General features: G+C 32.6%; 1 protein-coding gene across 2 annotated transcripts; it reads right to left on the reverse strand.

Moving 5' to 3' along the window:
- Positions 1 to 342: 342 nt before the first annotated feature.
- agef-1 (SEC7 domain-containing protein) lies at positions 343 to 22,725 on the reverse strand (the record flags this gene model as incomplete). 2 transcript variants are annotated; one of them, NM_001026627.9, is made up of 19 exons in its annotated part: positions 343 to 896; positions 1,174 to 1,323; positions 1,384 to 1,488; positions 1,550 to 1,828; positions 2,073 to 2,271; positions 2,321 to 2,456; positions 2,896 to 3,190; positions 4,139 to 4,470; positions 5,410 to 5,855; positions 12,780 to 13,243; positions 14,295 to 14,694; positions 16,113 to 16,466; positions 17,102 to 17,202; positions 17,496 to 17,652; positions 18,603 to 19,098; positions 19,927 to 20,040; positions 20,096 to 20,236; positions 21,297 to 21,613; positions 22,560 to 22,725. In NM_001026627.9, 19 exons carry the CDS (start codon positions 22,696 to 22,698, stop codon positions 737 to 739), a joined length of 4,785 nt encoding a protein of 1,594 aa, NP_001021798.2. The 2 variants fall into 2 exon arrangements, with proteins under 2 accessions (NP_001021798.2, NP_001021799.1); NM_001026628.5 differs by lacking the exons at positions 343 to 896; positions 1,174 to 1,323; positions 1,384 to 1,488; ... (7 more) ...; positions 14,295 to 14,694; positions 16,113 to 16,466 and having other exon boundaries at positions 16,911 to 17,202; positions 22,560 to 22,698.
- Positions 22,726 to 22,991: the final 266 nt, after the last annotated feature.

Genomic DNA, 22,991 nt, shown 5'->3' on the forward strand with positions numbered 1-22,991 from the left:
AAAACTGGGAAATTTTGCGACTCAACCAAGATAAAACAATTTGGTGAGGCTAGAACTACAAACTACAAGATTTGGTGAGCCTCAACCAAAAATTTTTTTTGTTGAGGCTCACACTACAAACTACACGAATTTCTGAGCCTCAACCAAATTTTTTTGGTGAGGCTAAAACTACGAACTACACGAATCTCTGAGCCTCAACCATATTTTTTTTATAATTTGATATTGATTTTAAATACAATTTCCGAATCAAAATTTGAATAACTTCGTTCCAAAATGTTAAAATGGATATTTTTAGTTGAGGCTCACGCTACAAACTACAAAAAAAGTAATTTTCACCGAAAAAGATACTTTAAAATGGCATTTTCAACCAGAAAAATGGATAAATTAAAAAATAACATCTTCAAAATTTCAAAAACTATTGTTGTTTCATAATAAATAAGGGAAAAGAGCACAAAGAAAAACCGTAGAGCCATATCTGGAAATAATTTAAGTCTAAAAAAGGGGGATGCGGGGGAGGAAAAAAAAAATCAATATCACAATAAACGAAAAAAAAAGTAGAGAATTATTTGACGGGGGGAGCATGGGATGAATCACAACCATTTGAAAACAATGGAATTTTTTTTGTTTGAAATCAGTAATAATAATAATAATAATGAAAATAAAGCGAATAATCTAATTTAAATACAAAAGAGCCACACAAAAATGAGAAATTAATCAGAGCTGTGGGGAGCTAGCTTCAAGTGAAATTTTCCGAAATATGGGATTTCTGAGATTCTTCTAGCGCTTCTTGAACAGTTGTTGGTGATTTCGTTTGAAAATTGATTATTCGTCGGAAGAGCTCGGCGAGCAGTTTTCGCATCGTTTGATCTTCGGCCGTTTCAACGAGATCGCAGAGTCTGAAATGAAGTGAATGTATATTTTTCTCTTTTCATATATATATATAGGTTATTTAATATGGATACATGATCATAATAACTATTCGTTAAAATGGTTGTAGTTTGTAGTTTGTATTTTTCAAAAAAAAATTCATTACGATCTACATTTTTGTCATAAATCAATAATTACATATATTTTTGCAAATTAAATTTTTTTGATTTTTTTTTAATCGAGAATTTTCAGTTTTGGTTTTTTTTTTCGATTTTGTAGTTTGTAGTTTGTAGTTTGTAGCCTCACTTTAATGGAAACTCCGGCCCAAGTACCGGAATCAAGTTGGTCGGAAGTGCAATGCATTCTCTCAACAATTCACAAATTACTGGTCCATACGCAGTCCGCCTGGTGTCGGATTCGGCTTCTCCGTAGCCGCTGAGCGCAAGTGAAACGACTCTGAAAATGTGTAGTATTTGTAGTGTGTGTGTGTGTGTGAGCCTCAACCAAAACACTTACTCTAACACTCGAATCGCAATTTTGTCAGAAATCGATTGGGCTCGGAGATCGTAGAGCAGGCGGAATAGAATAGCCAACATTGCACTTAGCGATCGCGTTTCTTGGCTGAAAATATGATTTTATAGTTTATAGTTTATAGTTTGTAGTTTGTAGTATGTAGCCTCACTTGATCAAATTGGGCTTCGTAGATCCAAGTAGTCGTGCTTTCCAAATCAATACACGTTGCCCATTATTATTATTGAATTGTTTCGCCAGTGTATGACTTTCCGCGAGAGCATCACAAATGCTCAAAAGTAATTGTGGTGACATTTGAGTGAATAGGCCATCGATTTGAAGATCTCGTTTACTTTCCCGATGGTCTCCGAGCACAATCCGGGAGACCGCTTCGACGAGCTCATTTTGTACAACACAGAAGACGATTTGTTCCGATGAGAGAGTGTCGGATCTGGAAGAATAATTGTAGTTTGTAGTTTGTAGTTTGTAGTCTAAATCTTAATATAGTGTGTATTATAGAATGTAGTTTGTAATATAGTTAGCAGTGTAGTGTTTAGTCTACTACAGAATTTCTGAGCTTCACCATCAAATGGTTGAGGCTGGAAATTTGTAGTCTGTAGTCTTAACCATTAATTAATAAACCAATAATCCTTAGATTTTTCTTATTTTTTCGCCAATTTTCCCGTAAAACTAACCCATTCGTCCGATCCTCCGACCCAATTCCATTAGAATTCGGCGGCTCCCATGTGAGCAACGATTTCGGCAGTGTCGTCTCAAATAGCTCCCGAATCAATTCAATAGTCTGTTCCCACATTGGCTCAGTGAATCGTTCTCCGTTCTGTGAGATTAGTGATTCCAGGCAACTAATCGTACATCTGGCGAGCTGTTCGTTTTCTGAAATTGAAATGGTTGAGGCTGAGAGACTACAAACTATAAAAGATACGTTGTCGAATAAAGATTCCAAATTGACGATAGATCATTGGAAGTGCGTAGACGGAGAGTTGAGTGTAGAATTGTGTGAACACTTCGACAACACTCAACATTGCATGATTACACGTCGTTGACATCCATTCTCGCTTCTGAAACTTGTGATTGGTTGAGGCTGTGAGGAGGAAGACTACAAACTACAAACTACAATAGTTTTCGATATATTGTTAGCTCTCATAGTAAATATACTTTTTGATATTAAAAAAAATTCATTTTTTGCCGAAAAATTCAAATTTTTCGTTAAAAATAATTTTTTGGCGGGAAATTCCGAATTCGGAGAAAAATTATATGTAAATGCATGCCAATTTTTTTTAAATATTACAATTTTCCAGTTCTTAATAAATTCCAAAAGTTTCAGGAAGTTCAGTGACTACAATCTACAAAATTTTATAGTTTGTAGTGTGCACGCCAGTCAAAAATCAAACTCAATCGGGTAAAAATTAGTTTTTGTCAATGTTTTCATGTTTTAAATACGTTACACTATAAAATGTACAACGCTATGAATAACTACAAACTACAAAAAGTGCTCACATCACTTCGATGATCGTCCATTTTCGATGGATCAAAAATGCGAAAAACGATTTCCAACAGATCCTTCCACCATTCTGGCCTAAAATCCGATCCATGATGTTTCATAATTTCAAACATGACAGTTAAGCTCCGTGTTCGAACATCCAATTTGCATCGATTAATAATACAACTCAATTCAAAGAATATTGGAAACCATCCACGTAGCCATACGTGTTGATCAGCAGTTAATCCCTTATGAAGATGATCATCACGACGGGCGGCCTCATCGATTTTGTCACTATTCTCCGATACGTAGCTGGAAATATGGGGGATTTTAGAGACTACAAACTACAAAGTTATTCAATTTTCAAAAAATTCCATTTTCTTGGTTAAAATTTGAAAAATGCCAAATTTCGTGATGTTTTAAAACTAAAATTTCAAATTTCAATTATTTTTCTGGAACTTTTCGAAAAATAAATTTCAAAGGCATTCCTAACTAAAATTTCTGAATTTCAAGCCCTTTTTTACTGTAATGTTTGAAAACGTTTTTTTTCAAGTTTGAAAAATATTTTAGCCGGGAAATTCAAATATTTGGTTGAGGCTCAGAGACTACAAACTACAAAAATTCTGAGCTGGTCAATGTCAAATTTTTAGTCTTTATTTACTGAAATTTTTGAAATTTTCGAACTTGAGCTACAAAAATTTGGATAATTCTCAAATTCTGGAATTGACCGGGATTTCAAAAAAAATTTCGGGCAATTCCGAATTTCAAGTAATTTTTGACTGAAATTACCGAAAATGTTCAATTTTGAGCCATTTTTTAGAAAAAAATTCAATTTTTTTTTCAGAAAATTTTCGAAAATACCAATTTTTAAGCCATTTTAGGCTTGAATTTTCAACATTTTCAAACGTGTGCGCCAAAAAAAAAAAAAATTCAATCAATTTAAAAATTGCATAAAAAACGTGGAATTTTTTGGTTGAGGCTGAAAAACTTTGTAGTTTGTAGTGAGAGCATCACCCAAAATTTGGTTGAGGCTACGCGACTACAAACTACAAATTTCGTTAGCCTCAACCAATTTTTAAATGAACTTTTCACACACTGTTCTCACTCTTTTTGGTGAGGCTAACACTACAAACTACATAAAATCTAAGCCTCAACCAAATTTTTTTGGTGAGGCTCACGAACTACAAACTACAAGTATCTCTGAGCCTCAACCACCCCGTTTTCACGGCTTTTCAGGGCAATTTTTCAGGCGACACATACTCAGCACAAAGTCGAATCAATCGAATTGCTTCCATATTCATATCAGGTTGATTTTGATTACATGCAAACTCTTGTAAACACTTCAACGCCTCTTGAAATGAGTCTAAAAACGCCGGAAAATCCTCTTTAAAACGTTTTTCGATGACTTTCTGAGCGGTGAGGAATGATGCTTCACCAATTTCAGTAGAAGGGTCTCCGGCGGCAATTGTCCATACTGAAAAGAGATTCTGCCATCCGGATTTGAGTCGAGACGAGTGAGCTTCTACTAAATGAGCACAGCATCGAACGACAAGATCTCGTGTCTGGGCACTTCCGTTTCGAACCATTATTACCTGCAAAAAAGATAGATTTTATTTTCTTGAAAAACTGGATTTTTCCATAATTTTCTGCTAAGTTTTCGATTCAAAAATTAAAATTTTCGGTTAAATTATGTAATTTTTCTATTAAAAAAATTAATAAAATAGCACAATTTCTGAAATTTTATTCGAAATTTTGTAAAAAAACAAAATCAAAAAATGTAAATGGTTGAGGCTCAGAGACTACAAACTACAAAACTTTTATAGCCTCTACCAAGTCGGTTTTTCTACGCGAAAGACTACAAACTACAATTCGTCACGTTGAAGAGTGAAACATTCGAGTATTCTTTTTTAGTTTAGAGCTTAAAATTTAACAATAAATTTCGTCAAATTTGGGGAAACTACAAACCACTACAAACTACAACATTTCTCAGCCTCAACCAAATTTTAAAACGATTTAATTTTGGTTGAGGCCTAGAGACTACAAACTACAACATTTTCTAGCCTCAACCAATTAAAAATTTTAATTTTTGTTGAGGCTCACACTACAAACTACAATATTTTCTAGACTCAACCAATTAAAAAATTTTAATTTTTGTTGAGGCTCACACTACAAACTACAATATTTTCTAGCCTCAACCAATTAAAAAATTTTAATTTTTGTTGAGGCTCACACACTACAAACTACAACATTTTCTAGCCTCAACCAATTAAAAAAACTTTAATTTTGGTTGAGGCTCATACTACAAACTACAACATTTTCTAGCCTCAACCAAATTTTAAAAAAATTTAATTTTGGGTGAGGCTCAGAGACTACAAACTACAAAACTTTTATAGCTTCTACCAATAAAAAACGTATTTTTTAAGCCAATTTTTTAAAATTTAACAGTTTTAAAGTCGAAAAAGTGTCTAAATCTGATGTTTTTTCGGCATTTTTCCAAAAAAAAAAAATCCTTTTAAGCCGAAAAAAAGCACCTCAAACGGCCGTAAGAAATCCTTCTGAAATCGGAAATTCGGAAGTTCTCCCTTTTCCAAAAATTTGATCGACAACTGCCTCAGCGCATCCACCGAAAAATAGGCAACAGCTTCATTTGAATTACATCCAGCCGCATTAAAATGTTCACCGATAACATTCCAAATTCGACTCCATTCCAAACGAATTCTATTCATATTATAGAACGCCACTTCAACAACTTTTCCCAATAAAAACATTCGTGGAGCCGCCGGATGTGATAGCTCTTCTCGAGAGACTGCACAAAGAGCACGTACAAAATATACAATAGCTTCTGCTGAAAGACGGGCGGAACCATTGAATATTCGATCAATTGCCACTACAACTGATTGAGATGATGTTTCACCGAGAGCATCTTGCAAAGAGTGAAGCGTTTTTTCATCGATTCCTCCGGTGGCTTTCATCACGTCTGAAAATTGGATATATTTTGGTTATTTTGGTTATCTGTGGTAGAGACGGAGACTACAAACTACAAACATTATTCTCAGTTATTAATATGAATGTAGGTATAGTTTGTACCGTTTCTTCTAGGTGAGGCTAAGCATTTTTGTAGTTTGTAGCCCATACATACTACAAATTCTTTTGACCAGAATTGTAGTTTGTAGTCGTTTTTTTCGACTTTTTCTTTTGAAATGCATTTTAAAAAAGCGATTAAAGCTAAAAAATTATAGTTAGACTGGATATTTGGAACACAATTATTTGAAACCAGCCGTTCGCACGCGCTGAAGCGCGTGCTCCGACTGGCGTACTCAAAATTAAAATCAAATTCTGAAATTTCTAAGCATTTCACTGCAGATGGAACGTTTTTTCCTTGTTTTCCGGAAGTTTTCGAGCAACATAAATATTATATACTTAATTTTAAGCAATTACAATTTTAAAACCTCAAGTTTCCTGGAACTTTTATGAGACTTTTTCCGGTCCTTTCCGAAAGTTTTTGGCGAGCGTTTTTGGAAATTATCTATAACAATTTCTGGTTTTTTTTAATTCTTAAAACTTCAGAATATTCTAGGAGTATCAAAACTTGAAAGGTTCTAGAACTTCGCAGAAGTTTCTTGAATTCTTTCAGGGAATTGAACATTCCAGACTTTTCTCGAATTTTCTAGAAACTTCTGGAACATTCCAGAATTTTTTTTCAGAAATTTTGAATTCCCGCCAAAATTTTTCACAGAAATTTTGAATTCCCGCCAAAACTTTTCACAGAAAATTTGAATTCCCGCCAAAATTTTTCACAGAAATTTTGAATTCCCGCCAAAACTTTTCACAGAAATTTTGAATTCCCGCCAAAATTTTTCATAGAAATTTTGAATTCCCGCCAAAATTTTTCATAGAAATTTTGAATTCCCGCCAAAATTTTTCACAGAAATTTTGAATTCCCGCCAAAATTTTTCATAGAAATTTTGAATTCCCGCCAAAATTTTTCACAGAAATTTTGAATTCCCGCCAAAATTTTTCATAGAAATTTTGAATTCCCGCCAAAATTTTTCACAGAAATTTTGAATTCCCGCCAAAATTTTTCATAGAAATTTTGAATTCCCGCCAAAATTTTTCACAGAAATTTTGAATTCCCGCCAAAATTTTTCACAGAAATTTTGAATTCCCGCCAAAATTTTTCACAGAAATTTTGAATTCCCGTTATAATTTTTCACAGAAATTTTGAATTCCCGTTATAATTTTTCACAGAAATTCTGAATTCCCGCCAAAATTTTTCACAGAAAATTTGAATTCCCGCCAAAATTTTTCACAGAAATTTTGAATTCCCGCCAAAATTTTTCATAGAAATTTTGAATTCCCGCCAAAATTTTTCACAGAAATTTTGAATTCCCGCCAAAATTTTTCATAGAAATTTTGAATTCCCGCCAAAATTTTTCATAGAAATTTTGAATTCCCGCCAAAATTTTTCACAGAAATTTTGAATTCCCGCCAAAATTTTTCATAGAAATTTTGAATTCCCGTTATAATTTTTCACAGAAATTTTGAATTCCCGCCAAAATTTTTCACAGAAATTTTGAATTCCCGTTATAATTTTTCACAGAAATTTTGAATTCCCGCCAAAATTTTTCACAGAAATTTTGAATTCCCGCCAAAATTTTTCACAGAAAACTTGAATTCCCGTTATAATTTTTCACAGAAATTCTGAATTCCCGTTATAATTTTTCACAGAAATTCTGAATTCCCGCCAAAATTTTTCACAGAAATTTTGAATTCCCGCCAAAATTTTTCATAGAAATTTTGAATTCCCGCCAAAATTTTTCATAGAAATTTTGAATTCCCGCCAAAATTTTTCACAGAAATTTTGAATTCCCGCCAAAATTTTTCATAGAAATTTTGAATTCCCGCCAAAATTTTTCACAGAAATTTTGAATTCCCGCCAAAATTTTTCATAGAAATTTTGAATTCCCGCCAAAATTTTTCACAGAAATTTTGAATTCCCGCCAAAATTTTTCATAGAAATTTTGAATTCCCGCCAAAATTTTTCACAGAAATTTTGAATTCCCGCCAAAATTTTTCATAGAAATTTTGAATTCCCGCCAAAATTTTTCACAGAAATTTTGAATTCCCGTTATAATTTTTCACAGAAATTTTGAATTCCCGCCAAAATTTTTCACAGAAATTTTGAATTCCCGCCAAAATTTTTCACAGAAATTTTGAATTCCCGTTATAATTTTTCACAGAAATTCTGAATTCCCGCCAAAATTTTTCATAGAAATTTTGAATTCCCGCCAAAATTTTTCATAGAAATTTTGAATTCCCGCCAAAATTTTTCACAGAAATTTTGAATTCCCGTTATAATTTTTCACAGAAATTTTGAATTCCCGCCAAAATTTTTCATAGAAATTTTGAATTCCCGCCAAAATTTTTCATAGAAATTTTGAATTCCCGCCAAAATTTTTCATAGAAATTTTGAATTCCCGCCAAAATTTTTCATAGAAATTTTGAATTCCCGCCAAAATTTTTCACAGAAAACTTGAATTCCCGTTATAATTTTTCACAGAAATTTTGAATTCCCGCCAAAATTTTTCACAGAAAATTTGAATTCCCGCCAAAATTTTTCACTGAAATTTTGAATTCCCGCCAAAATTTTTCACAGAAATTTTGAATTCCCGCCAAAACTTTTCACAGAAAATTTGAATTCCCGCCAAAATTTTTCACTGAAATTTTGAATTCCCGCCAAAATTTTTCACAGAAAATTTGAATTCCCGCCAAAATTTTTCACAGAAATTTTGAATTCCCGCCAAAATTTTTCACAGAAAATTTGAATTCCCGCCAAAATTTTTCACTGAAATTTTGAATTCCCGTTATAATTTTTCACAGAAATTTTGAATTCCCGCCAAAATTTTTCACAGAAATTTTGAATTCCCGCCAAAACTTTTCACAGAAAATTTGAATTCCCGTTATAATTTTTCACAGAAATTTTGAATTCCCGCCAAAATTTTTCACAGAAAATTTGAATTCCCGCCAAAATTTTTCACTGAAATTTTGAATTCCCGCCAAAATTTTTCACAGAAATTTTGAATTCCCGCCAAAATTTTTCACAGAAATTTTGAATTCCCGCCAAAATTTTTCACAGAAAATTTGAATTCCCGCTAAAAATTTTCACAGAAATTTTGAATTCCCGCCAAAATTTTTCACAGAAAATTTGAATTCCCGCCAAAACTTTTCACAGAAATTTTGAATTCCCGCCAAAATTTTTCACAGAAATTTTGAATTCCCGCCAAAATTTTTCACAGAAATTTTGAATTCCCGCCAAAACTTTTCACAGAAAATTTGAATTCCCGCCAAAATTTTTCACAGAAAATTTGAATTCCCGCCAAAACTTTTCACAGAAATTTTGAATTCCCGTTATAATTTTTCACAGAAATTCTGAATTCCCGCCAAAATTTTTCATAGAAATTTTGAATTCCCGCCAAAATTTTTCATAGAAATTTTGAATTCCCGCCAAAATTTTTCACAGAAATTTTGAATTCCCGTTATAATTTTTCACAGAAATTCTGAATTCCCGCCAAAATTTTTCACAGAAATTTTGAATTCCCGCCAAAATTTTTCATAGAAATTTTGAATTCCCGCCAAAATTTTTCATAGAAATTTTGAATTCCCGCCAAAATTTTTCATAGAAATTTTGAATTCCCGCCAAAATTTTTCACAGAAATTTTGAATTCCCGCCAAAATTTTTCACAGAAATTTTGAATTCCCGTTATAATTTTTCACAGAAATTCTGAATTCCCGCCAAAATTTTTCATAGAAATTTTGAATTCCCGCCAAAATTTTTCATAGAAATTTTGAATTCCCGCCAAAATTTTTCACAGAAATTTTGAATTCCCGCCAAAATTTTTCACAGAAATTTTGAATTCCCGCCAAAATTTTTCATAGAAATTTTGAATTCCCGCCAAAATTTTTCACAGAAATTTTGAATTCCCGCCAAAATTTTTCATAGAAATTTTGAATTCCCGCCAAAATTTTTCATAGAAATTTTGAATTCCCGCCAAAATTTTTCATAGAAATTTTGAATTCCCGCCAAAATTTTTCATAGAAATTTTGAATTCCCGCCAAAATTTTTCACAGAAATTTTGAATTCCCGTTATAATTTTTCACAGAAATTTTGAATTCCCGCCAAAATTTTTCACAGAAAACTTGAATTCCCGCCAAAATTTTTCACAGAAATTTTGAATTCCCGCCAAAACTTTTCACAGAAAATTTGAATTCCCGCCAAAATTTTTCACTGAAATTTTGAATTCCCGCCAAAACTTTTCACAGAAAATTTGAATTCCCGTTATAATTTTTCACAGAAATTTTGAATTCCCGCCAAAATTTTTCACAGAAAATTTGAATTCCCGCCAAAATTTTTCACAGAAAATTTGAATTCCCGCTAAAAATTTTCACAGAAATTTTGAATTTCCCGCCAAAACTTATGGGTCTCGCCAAGATGGGTCTCACCACGAAGGGTCTCACCACGAATTTTCTCGAATTTTCCAGAAGGTTCTGGAACATTCCAGAATTTTCTCGAATTTTCCAGAAGGTTCTGGAGCATTCCAGAATTTTCTCGGATTTTCCAGAAGGTTCTGGAACATTCCAGAATTTTCTCGAATTTTCCAGAAGGTTCTGGAGCATTCCAGAATTTTCTCGAATTTTCCAGAAGGTTCTGGAGCATTCCAGAATTTTCTCGAATTTTCCAGAAGGTTCTGGAGCATTCCAGAATTTTCTCGGATTTTCCAGAAGGTTCTGGAGCATTCCAGAATTTTCTCGGATTTTCCAGAAGGTTCTGGAACATTCCAGAATTTTCTCGAATTTTCCAGAAGGTTCTGGAGCATTCCAGAATTTTCTCGAATTTTCCAGAAGGTTCTGGAGCATTCCAGAATTTTCTCGAATTTTCCAGAAGGTTCTGGAGCATTCCAGAATTTTCTCGGATTTTCCAGAAGGTTCTGGAACATTCCAGAATTTTCTCGAATTTTCCAGTAGGTTCTGGAGCATTCCAGAATTTTCTCGGATTTTCCAGAAGGTTCTGGAGCATTCCAGAATTTTCTCGGATTTTCCAGAAGGTTCTGGAACATTCCAGAATTTTCTCGAATTTTCCAGAAGGTTCTGGAGCATTCCAGAATTTTCTCGAATTTTCCAGAAGGTTCTGGAGCATTCCAGAATTTTCTCGAATTTTCCAGAAGGTTCTGGAGCATTCCAGAATTTTCTCGGATTTTCCAGAAGGTTCTGGAACATTCCAGAATTTTCTCGAATTTTCCAGTAGGTTCTGGAGCATTCCAGAATTTTCTCGGATTTTCCAGAAGGTTCTGGAGCATTCCAGAATTTTCTCGGATTTTCCAGAAGGTTCTGGAACATTCCAGAATTTTCTCGAATTTTCCAGAAGGTTCTGGAGCATTCCAGAATTTTCTCGAATTTTCCAGAAGGTTCTGGAGCATTCCAGAATTTTCTCGAATTTTCCAGAAGGTTCTGGAGCATTCCAGAATTTTCTCGGATTTTCCAGAAGGTTCTGGAACATTCCAGAATTTTCTCGAATTTTCCAGTAGGTTCTGGAGCATTCCAGAATTTTCTCGGATTTTCCAGAAGGTTCTGGAACATTCCAGAATTTTCTCAAATTTTCCAGAAGGTTCTGGAGCATTCCAGAATTTTCTCGGATTTTCCAGAAGGTTCTGGAACATTCCAGAATTTTCTCGAATTTTCCAGAAGGTTCTGGAGCATTCCAGAATTTTCTCGGATTTTCCAGAAGGTTCTGGAACATTCCAGAATTTTCTCAAATTTTCCAGAAGGTTCTGGAGCATTCCAGAATTTTCTCGAATTTTCCAGAAGGTTCTGGAACATTCCAGAATTTTCTCGAATTTTCCAGAAGGTTCTGGAGCATTCCGGAATTTTCTCAAAGTTTCCAATATCCGTTCAATAGACGAAAAGTCAATTTTTCCCAAACTTCAGTAATCCTACAGTACTCCTACAGTACCTCTACAGTACAACTACAGTACCCCAACCATATCCCGACACTAACCCCAAAGCAATATCACTTCAAAAGACGAAAAGCCAATTTTTTTCAAAAATACAGTAATCCTACAGTACCTCTACAGTACTACTACAGTACCCCGACCATATCCCACCACTAACCTCAAACCAATATCACTTCAAAAGACAAAAAGTCAATTTTTCCAAAACTACAGTAATCCTACAGTAACCCTACAGTAACCCTACAGTACCCCTACAGTACTACTACAGTATCCCGACCATATCCCACCACTAACCTCAACCCACAATCCCTTCAACAGCCGGAAACACCTTGCAAGTGTGACGTCACAGACTACAAACTACAATTGTAACATCCCTCATGTATTTTTTTTATATATAAGTAATGATTTGATCAGCAAAGTAAAAAACGAACAAAAATTGCAGAATTCTATTCAAAATCGTGGAAAAAAGTTTAGTTTGTAGTCTGTGAGCCTCGATGAAAATTTAATATTTCTTGGTTGAGGCTAAAAAAAGTTGTAGTTTGTAGTCTGAGAGCCTCAACCCAAAATTAAAATTTTAATCTTGATTTTTCGTTCAAAAATTATGTAGTTTGTAGCCCACCCAACTAGAGGAATAACGTTAAATGGTCAATTGCAAGCGTCCAGTCATTCTGGCTTTGTAGTTTGTAGTTTAACTTATTAATTCAATTTATTTCTATTAATTTTTGGCTTAAAATCGAATTTTCATAGATTTTTCGCTTAAAAAATTCAGGTTCCATGGATTTTTTCGTCGCTATAAGTCCGATTTCGCCGAAGGATCAATTTTTTGCCCTAAAATCGAATTTTCCTGAATTTTTCGCTGGAAAATTCAGTTTTTATGTTCATTTTCGCAAACTTACACTGTCGACTACTATCCGTATCATGAGACATTGCAGAATTAAGTCCAGTTCCAATTAATTGTACTAATTCAAGAGAACTCATACATTTCATAACATCAACCCAATTCTCTTCAAGATATTCTCCATCTTCATCACCAATTAATAGTAAAAGCTTGATTGCTTCAATATTCTTCACTCGCATTTCTCCCAATGAATTTTTTGCCGTTAAAAGAGTAAATCTCGCAAGTGCCTGTATAAATGCATTCCGTTCAAGTGTTGCTTGTAGAACACACGCGGCACGTACTCCCAGACGAAAACCTCTCAAACAAAGAGACCATTCTTCTTCATCATCCGACATTTGTACACCGACTGAGAATGCGGCAAGGCATGGTGTCCAGCAGATTTTGAACATTGGTTTTACGTGATGTTGGTGTTGTGCTGGAGTGAAATAGGCATCAGCGTCACTTGCAGACTCCATTAGGGCTCTGGAAATGTATATAGATGAATTTTGGGAGTAAAGAAATGGAAATTTCCAAATTTTCGGAAAAGTTCCCAATTTTTATGAGCTAGTTTAGTTTTCCTGTAAAAAATTAATGTTGGTTTCGGATTTTTTTTTTTTTGAAATTTTAATTTTTCGGGAATTTTTCTGAATTTTCCTACTTTCCAAAATAGTGAAATTTACGGAAAACTCAATGCTTTCGTGAATATTCATAGGTTTTTAACAAAAAATTTTTTTTGCAAAATTTTCAACAAAAAACTGTTTTAAAGAATTTGAAATTTTTAAAAATTCATATTTTTGAACGAATTTCTTGAAATTTTGATTTTTTTTTGTTGCGAATTTCAGAAAACTGAAATTTTTTTTTTTTGGAAAATGCAGAAACCAACGAAAAAATTGAAAAATGTTAATTTTCAATGTTTTCAAAATAAATTTGTTTAAAGCATTTCTCTATTTTTTAAAACCGACCAAAAATTCACAAAAAAAAAATGAATTTCACAGTTCGAATTTCCAAAAAAAAAAAACAATTTTACTTCAAAAGACTCCAACCAATCAGCGTTCGCGACCACGCCCATTTTTAGACCAATCAGCAACGATGGGCGTGGCCAAGCGTGCTGATTGGTCCACAAAGTTGTAGTTTTTTAACGAAATTCAAATTATCGTAAATAGAAAAGTATTGAATTTTAAATTTTTTCCAAATGAAAATTACATTTTATCTTCGAAAAATTCATATTTTTAAACGATTTTCCTAGAAAATTTGATAGAAAATTCAACTTTTTAATTTTCCCGTAAATTTAAGTTCGAAATTAATATTTAAAAAATGTTTTGGCGGTAAATTCAAATTTTATGTAAAAAATAAATTTTGGACATTTTGGAATTTTTTACCGAGAAATTCATATTTCAAACGAATTTCATAGGAAATACAGCTTTTTTTTGACAATTTCTTAGAAGTTCGAAAAAAAAGGATTTTTTCGCAAAATTTTCGGAATTTTTTTTTCAAAAATTTCAGGATTTTCCTCCTATTATAGAAAATTCGAAACCTCGCAGTTTCAGACAAAGCCTCCATTTCCAGTGCAGCCATAGCTCTTCGTTCTTTATCAGTTGCCAGTGCTCCTTGTCCTGGTGTAACCCGAGATCTGAGCAAAGCAGTGGCTCCGGCTCTCATCTTAATCTCATTCTTCGAAATATCTTCGAAAATCGCTTCGAGCAGTTCAACAGGAATATTTCCACCTTCATTAATACCTCGATTCATATTAATATATCCTTGTTTCGTCATTTTATTCTTTACTGTTTTATTATGTAGATCCGTTGTTAACATGATAATTGAGAACGCGAGTACGTAGGCAGCGTCGGCTGAGGCAAATATTCCTTGGCGTGGATTACAGTCCAGGTATCGCGAAGCGAATTTCAACATTAGGCGATCGATTTTTTGAGCTTCTCCTGCAAAAATTTATGTACCTATATGGTTAATTGATACTTCAATTTTTTGTAAAATTTTGTAAACTTTTCCCTAAAAATCGAATTTTCTATTATGGGGTTATTCAAGTAATGTACCAGAATGTATTTTAATACATTTGTGACGTAATTTTTCTACACTTTTTAATTTTCCGACACTACTTGAATAGCCCCATTAGTTTTTCACAAAAATTCAATTTTCCTAAAATTTGGCCTAAAAAAAATACATTTCCATGAATTTTTTGCGTAAAAATTTTTTTTTTTTTTTTTTTTTTTTTTTTTTCATATGCTTTGCGCTAAAAATGCAATTTTTTATTGTATATGTATGTATATTTATGTATATGGTTAATTTAAACATTTTGAATTTGGCGCTAAAAATTTTTTTGAACATTACACTACAAACTACAGTTTTCTAAACTGAAAATCCACTAATTTTCGCCTTAAAAATTCAATTTTGTGAATTTTTATGGATTTTTGATGAGTTAAAAATCCCATTTTAATGAAGAAATTGCAATTTTAACGATTTTTTCGCTGATGATCCAATTTTGATGAATTATTTACAAAAATTCCAGTATTCATTAAATTGTGGCATTAAAAATCGGATTTCTAAGATTTTTTAGCTTAAAATTTGATTTTTATAGATTTTCAATTAAAAATTCGTTTTTTCAACTTATTATTGGCTTAAAACGTGTAATTTTCAGGTGAAAAATTCAGTTTTTAAGGATTTTTCAACATTAGGCGATCGATTTTTTGAGCTTCTCCTGCAAAAATTAATATAGATTTTGAATTTGGCGCTTTGTGAAATTTTGTGAAATTTTTAGCTAAAAATTGAATTTTTTATGGATTTTTCACAAAAAAATTCCAGTGTTCATAATTTTTGGCCTTTAAAATTTCTATTTTCCGCAAAAAATTGATTTTTTTTTGGATTTTTCGCTAAAAAATCAGCTTTCATAGATTTTTAACCTAAAACTCCACTTTTGATGAAGAAATTGCAATTTTCACGAATTTTGCCTTTCAAAAAAATCGAATTTTCATAGATTTTTCGCTGAGAATCCAATTTTTATGACTTTTTCACAAAAAAAAATCCAGTTTTCATAAATCTTTTGCATTAAAAATCGGATTTTCACGACGATTTTGGCTTAAAGTTTTATTTTTATGAATTATTTGTTGAAAAATGCAGTTTGCATACATTTTTGCTTCAAAAACTTGAATTTTCATACAATTTTCGCTCAAAAATTCTGTTTTTCGAATAAAATTGCATTTTCCAAATTTTTTTTTCCAGCTTTAAAAAATCAAATTTTCGCGCATATTTTCCTCTAAAACATTCTATTTTACTGAAAAAATTACATTTTCATGGATTTTTTAAAAAAAGTTTTCAATTTTTCTCATTTTCCAGCTCTCACCTGGTAATCTAAATTTCTCCAAAAACATTCTCAACGCTGCGAGAATATCAATCGACGAGAAATCCAAAAAATCAATATATGCATGCATTACAGAATTATTAAATTCATCAGAATCGCCTAGAAAATCTCCAACTTGTGTCTTATTCAGCCGTTCTTCTTTCATCATAAACTCGGCAACTTCTACAGCATCAGTTCCAACAAAACCGTGTTCTTGAAGGAATTTCAGTCCTTTTTTCGGTTTTTCCGAGAATATTTGAATGCCTTGTTCCATTAGATTTTTTTGTTGTTTTAGAGTTTCAAATGCTTCGAATGTTTCACCGTGTTGTTGCTCACTGGGCTCCGCGTCATCGATATCTGTTTGAAGAAATTTTGAGATTATTTAAATTAAATTTTTGCAATAATTTTTTATTATTAAAGTTACTATTGTTTAATGTTTTTAAAAACATTTATTTTAATTTTCATTCAAATTATATGTAATATTCGATGATTTTTACGATAATTTGAATTTCCTCAAAAACGAAATCTTTCAACCAATCAGAACACTTGGCCACGCCCATCATTGCTGATTGGTTTAAAAATGGGCGTGGTGGCGAACGCTGATTGGTCGGAAGTTCATAATTTAATTTTTCAAAAAATTTTTAGTTTTTAAAAACGAAAATAAATTATTTTTCGAAATTCTACAAAAAAACATTGCAATTTTACGTTAAATTTCAATTTTGCTTTTGAAAATTGAGAATTTCCACTAAAAAACGTCCGACCAATCAGCACGCCTGGCCACGCCCATGTTTGCTGATTGGTTCAAAAATAGGCGTGGTCGCGAACGCTGGTCGGAACGCAGTTTTTGGAAACTCGGAATTCGCGATTTTCGTCAATTTTAATTTCAATTTCTAGTATTTTAACGTGAAAATTGATTATAAATGTTCGTTTTTCGGGATTTTTCCCAATATTTCCATAAAAAAATCGCCGTCGTTTCAAATCAATCCGCGTACCACTTGTAATTTTCTGTACTTCACACACTTGCCACCAATCAACAAGACATTGAAGAAGATCCGTCAGGCAGCTTAATCCCAGAAGCCGCATTGCTCGTTCTCTGAAAAAAAACCAAACTTTAAATTTTCCAGCTAAATTTTCAGGTTTTTCCTGGAAAATCGGATTTTTTAAAATGAAAATTAGTTTGACGAAAGACATTTTTATAAGCCAAAATTAATAAAATTGTTTTAAAAAAAAGCTTTAAAAATATTTTTTTTTTCAAAAATGTTCACAATTTTTTTAGAAATAAATATTATATTTAAAATTAATTATTTGTTCCAAAAATTTTCTAATGTTTCTAGAATTTTTAACAAATTTCCATGGCCTAGACAAAAACTCGGCCACCACCCATACTTTTCCTTCTGCGCGGGCGGTGCATTTTCATTGATAGTGGTCCGTGTTGTCTTTGACACAACTTCCACAATTGATTTGAATAGATTCGGTGACGTCATATCACAATCGTAATTCACAAACATATCCACAACTGATTGGGGATTCGCAAGGATTTTTCCTGAAAAAAAAAAAAGATTTTTATGCAAATTTGGGACATTTTCCAATTTAATAACTTAAGTGAGGCTCAGTAAATTGTGTAGTTTGTAGTGTAAGCCTCAACAAACTTAGCATTATTTGATTGAAGCCAAGATAATATTGTAGTTTGTAGTGTAGAATTATCGTGGAATTATGTAGAACAATTTTGAATACTTTAGAAAAACCAAAATTACAAACTACAAAGTTACTGTAGCCTCAACCAAAGAATTCTACGTTGTTTCATGAAATTTAATATAAAATCACTAAAATACGAATTATGGAAATATTTTTTTTCAAAAAATCTGAAATTTAAACTTAAAAAAAAACGAGGAAACTCTGAAAAAAACAATGGTTGAGGCTAAGAATTGTGTAGTTTGTAGCCACAGCCTGGCCCATCTCAAGTTTTGGTTGAGGCTCACACTACAAACTACAAAGTCACTGTAGCCTCACCCAAGGAATTATACGTTTTCTCGAGTAATTTTAATTTTTTTTTATTGAATAAAATCACTAAAACACGAATAATTTATTTATTTTCGATCCGATCGAAAAATCAGAAATTAAATTTATAAAATGATAAAAACTCTGAAAAAACAATGGTTGAGGCTAATAAATGTGTAGTTTGTAGCCACAGCCTCACCCAATTTTGTTTGAGGCTCACACTACAAACTACAACGTTTCGGTAGCCTCACCCAATTGTTTTTCTTAATTTTTCATGGAATTTTCAGTTTTTTTCGAATTTCATTTTTTTTAACAATTTAAAATCACTGCGATTCACAATGTTAGTAATAAATTTCAAAAAAAAAAAGCAATTTTTATTGCCAAAAGCGTTTCAATTTGTAAAGTTCATTAGCTAACTACAAACTACAACGTTTCTGTTAGCCTCAACCAACTTTCTAGGCATTTAACGTAACAAATTTAAATTAAATAACGTACCAATTGTATTAAGAACAATCCATTTCTGTTCAAAAGCACACGTATTCGAATCAAGCATCGGAAGAATGACACTATTAAAGAAAACCTCAATCGAAGCTTTGAGATGTGTTTTAAATTTGTCCAATAGCTCCACAAATATGGCCAGCGACTTTTCAAATACTTGAATATTATTGCTAACCGCGTTACGGGTTAATGCCATACACAACGTTCGTTTAATAACTATTATACACGGCTGGGAGGATTGAAGGATTGATGAAGAGTTTTGGAGTACAAGAAGAAGCATTTCCAGTGCAAGAAGTTTCGATCGAAGGCTCATTTCATTTGATGCACCACCTTCTTCCTTCTGTGCAAGAATACAAAGAGCACGGAATACTAGAAAAGCATCCTTTTGATATGCATTCATAAATGTAAATTGATCATCCAGTGGAGCCTCACTTTCACCCATTGTTGAGCCATTCTGTCGATGAGTTCCTCCGGCTTCACTTGTTTCGTCGCTCTGCAAACATTATTTAATTAAATATTTAAACTATTGGCTACAAACTACACATTTTCCTATGCCACTATCGTGTAGTTTGTAGTTTTAACTTTTTTTTTAGAACTAAACTATTTTAATTCGAAAAATTTAATAAAAAGCTCAAAAACTAGCAGTTTTCACTAAAAATCATGTAAAATTTTGGGTGAGGCTTAGAAACTTGTAGTTTGTAGTGTGAGTCTCAACCAAAATATTTTTTTCGTTGAGGCTAATAAAATATTGTAGTTTGTAGTGTGAGCCTCAACCAAAATATTTTTTTTCGTTGAGGCTAATAAAATATTGTAGTTTGTAGTGTGAGCCTCACCAAAATATATTTTTTTGGTTGAGGCTATAAAATATTGTAGTTTGTAGTGTAAGCCTCACCAAAATACATTTTTTTGGTTGAGGCTATAAAATATTGTAGTTTGTAGTGTGAGCCTCACCAAAATAATTTTTTTTGGTTGAGGCTAATAAAATATTGTAGTTTGTAGTGTAAGCCTCACCAAAATATATTTTTTTGGTTGAGGCTATAAAATATTGTAGTTTGTTAGTGGATTTTCAGCGAAAATTGTCGTTTTTTCGAAAAAAAAAATCAAAATTCCTTTCAGACTACAAACTACATTAACCATTAAACCATTAAGCTTTTAAAAAAATCCTAAAAATCAGTTTTTAGCCAATTTTCAATGTTTTTTCAATGAAAATTTAAACTTTTCGTTCAAAATTCGATGTTTTCGTGTGAAAAAAATACATTTTTAGAGGAAAATGTAGATGTTTTCAAGAATTACGATATTTCTTTCTAGAAAAAAACCCTACCACTTCATTGGATATTGTATTCGATACAAGAACCTCCACAACTTCTCTCACAATCGTCTCATCGTCTTTAATATTTCCAAACTTTTCCATATTTCCAAAAACCGTATTGATAACCTGAAAATTTTGAAATTATTAAATTATAAATCTGATTTTTAGTGATTTTTCTCACCTGTGTAAGTGTTCCCTTAGCCGTCGCCTGATTAATCGGGCTTTTTGACGTTAAATAAATGTTGAAGCATGTCCGAACAGCGAGAATAAGTGATGCTCCGTGTACTTCACAGTGAGTTGAGAGAACAACGGCAAGCACAGCCTTTAACTTGGTTTATTTTAGTTTTTAATTTTAAAAAAAATTAGATTTTAAAGGTGATGTAGTCGCATTTTTTTTATTGCCTTATTAGACTCAAAATTGTCTGAAAACACCAAATTTCATAATGAAACTTTTTGAAAACTTCTCAAAAAAAAGTTATGACGGCTCAAAAAATGGCCTAAAATTAGTTAAAATCGGAAATTCGACCGACTTGTCAAGCGGCTGGAAACTATTTTTTTTTCGAAATCACCGTCAAATTTTAAGTCTACAAGTTGATTATCTTGCGTTTAAACTTCATTTAGGTACCGTATTTCTTCTATTAGTATGGCCTCCCTATTAGACTTGCACTCCCTATTAGTCTTGCGTTTACTTTTTTTTATTGCAAACCCATCTCGCTAATTTCAGGATTTCAACAAAAACTTTTACCTATTTTGCAACAGTTTTTCACAATATTTCTACGAGATTGAAGTTTTTGAACTTATATGTTGCAATTAAAATCAAATTTTCTGAATTTTTACATAAGATTCGAGCTTTTTCAAAAAAAAACTAGTAAGCTCAAACTCAGAAAAATGTTCTGAAAATTAGTATTGCACTCCCTAATAGTCTTGCACTCCCTATTAGTATTGCAAGCGGGAAGACCATCGAAAAATAGTTTTGCAGCCATATTAATAGAAGAAATACGGTATTTAAAAATCGATGGACGGCGAGTTTTGGGTTAAAAAAATTAAAAATCTCGCCATCCATCGATTTTTAAATACCTAAATGAAGTTTAAAACGCAAAATAATCAATTTGTAGACTTAAAATTTGATGGTGATTTCGAAAAAAAATAGTTTCCAGCCGCTTGACAAGTCGGTCAAATTTCCGATTTTAACTAATTTTAGGCCATTTTTTGAGCCGTCATAACTTTTTTTGAGAAGTTTTCAACCAGTTTCATTACGAAATTCGGTGTTTTCAGACAATTTTGAGTCTAAAAGGCAATAAAAAAATTCGACTACACCACCTCTAATGTGTATTTTATGGTCTAAACCTCAATTTTTGCATTAAAAATTCGCTAGAAACTACCTTAATCAACTGCAAAAGTACAGTTTCATCAGTTCCTTGACCTAAAAACGGTGCACAAATCGCTTCGACAATTCGATCAATTAACTTTCGTTCCGGATTTGAAATATCAGCGCCACGACCCGTCAAATGTCCGTAGGCGATCAATTTCTGTAGGCAATCCAACGCGGTTATCACGATTTTCGGGCTTTTCGAGTTGCACGCGAGCTCGAATGGCAGGAAATATCGATCGGCTTCGACGGCGGTGCCACCCGCATCTGGTAGGTGTTCTCCGTTTGAGCTTGGTGAGGCATCTTGCTCTTCCGCGGCTTTTAGTTCTTCTGCAAAGTATTTTTAAATCAAAAAATATTATTTTTTGCTAAATTTCAGTGATTTTAAATTGTTAAAACAATAAAATTCTTTTTAAAAAATTTGAAATTTCATGAAAAATTGTGTTGGGTGAGGCTACAGAAACTTTGTAGTTTGTAGTGTAAGCCTCAACCACAATTCGAGATGGGTGAGGCTGTGGCTACAAACTACACTATTCTTAGCCTCAACCATTGTGATTTTCCGAATTTCCTCGCTTTTTTAAATTTTAATTTCAGATTTTTCGACAGAAACCGATCGAAAAATTCCCCTTTTTTGGTTTTTTGGGGACTTTATTCAAAAATTGTGAAAATTTCTCGAAAAAACGTAGAATTCATTGGTTGAGGCTGAAAAATTTTGTAGTTTGTAGTCTGTGAGCCTCACCAAAAATTTGGTTGAGGCCACGCGACTACAAACTACAAAGTTTTTCAGCCTCAACCAATTTTCTAGGTTTTTTTTCACAGTTCAATCGTTTTTTGACAAGTTTAGCTGAAAATTAGTATTTTCAAGAGAAAAAAAAACAAATTTTCTTTGAAATTAAGAGTTTAGAATGTGGTTGAGGCTGGCGAAATCGTGTAGTTTGTAGTGTGAGCCTCAATCAACGACAAAATGGGATTTTTATATGAATTTACACCTTTTTTCCAGAATTTTTAAGATATTAAGCTGAGAAATAAGCTTTTAACTGAGAAAATCTTGAAAAAATGGATTGTAATCCCAAAAAAGCCAAAACGTGGGGTTTTTTGCAATTGGTTGAGGCTGGTGAGATGTAGTTTGTAGTGTGAGCCTCAACCAATGTTTTTAGACATTTTAATGGGATTTTTACATGTATTTACAGCTTTTTTCACTGAATTTCAAGAAATTAAGCTTAGAAATAAACTAAAAAACTGTGAAAATTCATCAATTTCTCAACCAAACACCCACCAAGAGCACTTTCACACGCTTTTTTGAGCTGCAAGTTCTCTTTTCGCTTGATATCCCGATCAGCGAGTATCTTTTCGATTCCACTTCTCAGAAACATATTGCCAATCGATTTCTTCGGACCGTTTGACAATTCGCTCATGTTTGCGCTGATTAATCACGGTTCATTCTGGAAAATAAATGCATTTTTTTGCAATAAAAAGTATGCCACGTTGTGTTAGTTTCTACATGATTAAATAATTAAATTAAAAAAGAAACGAGTTGGGGGGTAAGAGGAGTGTGTTCCAGTTGCTCGTCAAATTCGGTGTATGCACGTCAGCACGGTGTTTGCGTACTCTTTCGTAATAGCTTTATAGCTTTACACAACCTCTAGGTCCTCTTTACTTAATATATACGAGTTATATTTAATTTCACAATATTCTAAAACCACTGAAA

The sequence above is a fragment of the Caenorhabditis elegans genome, chromosome I (genome assembly GCF_000002985.6).
Source record: "Caenorhabditis elegans chromosome I".
Taxonomy (NCBI): domain Eukaryota; kingdom Metazoa; phylum Nematoda; class Chromadorea; order Rhabditida; family Rhabditidae; genus Caenorhabditis; species Caenorhabditis elegans.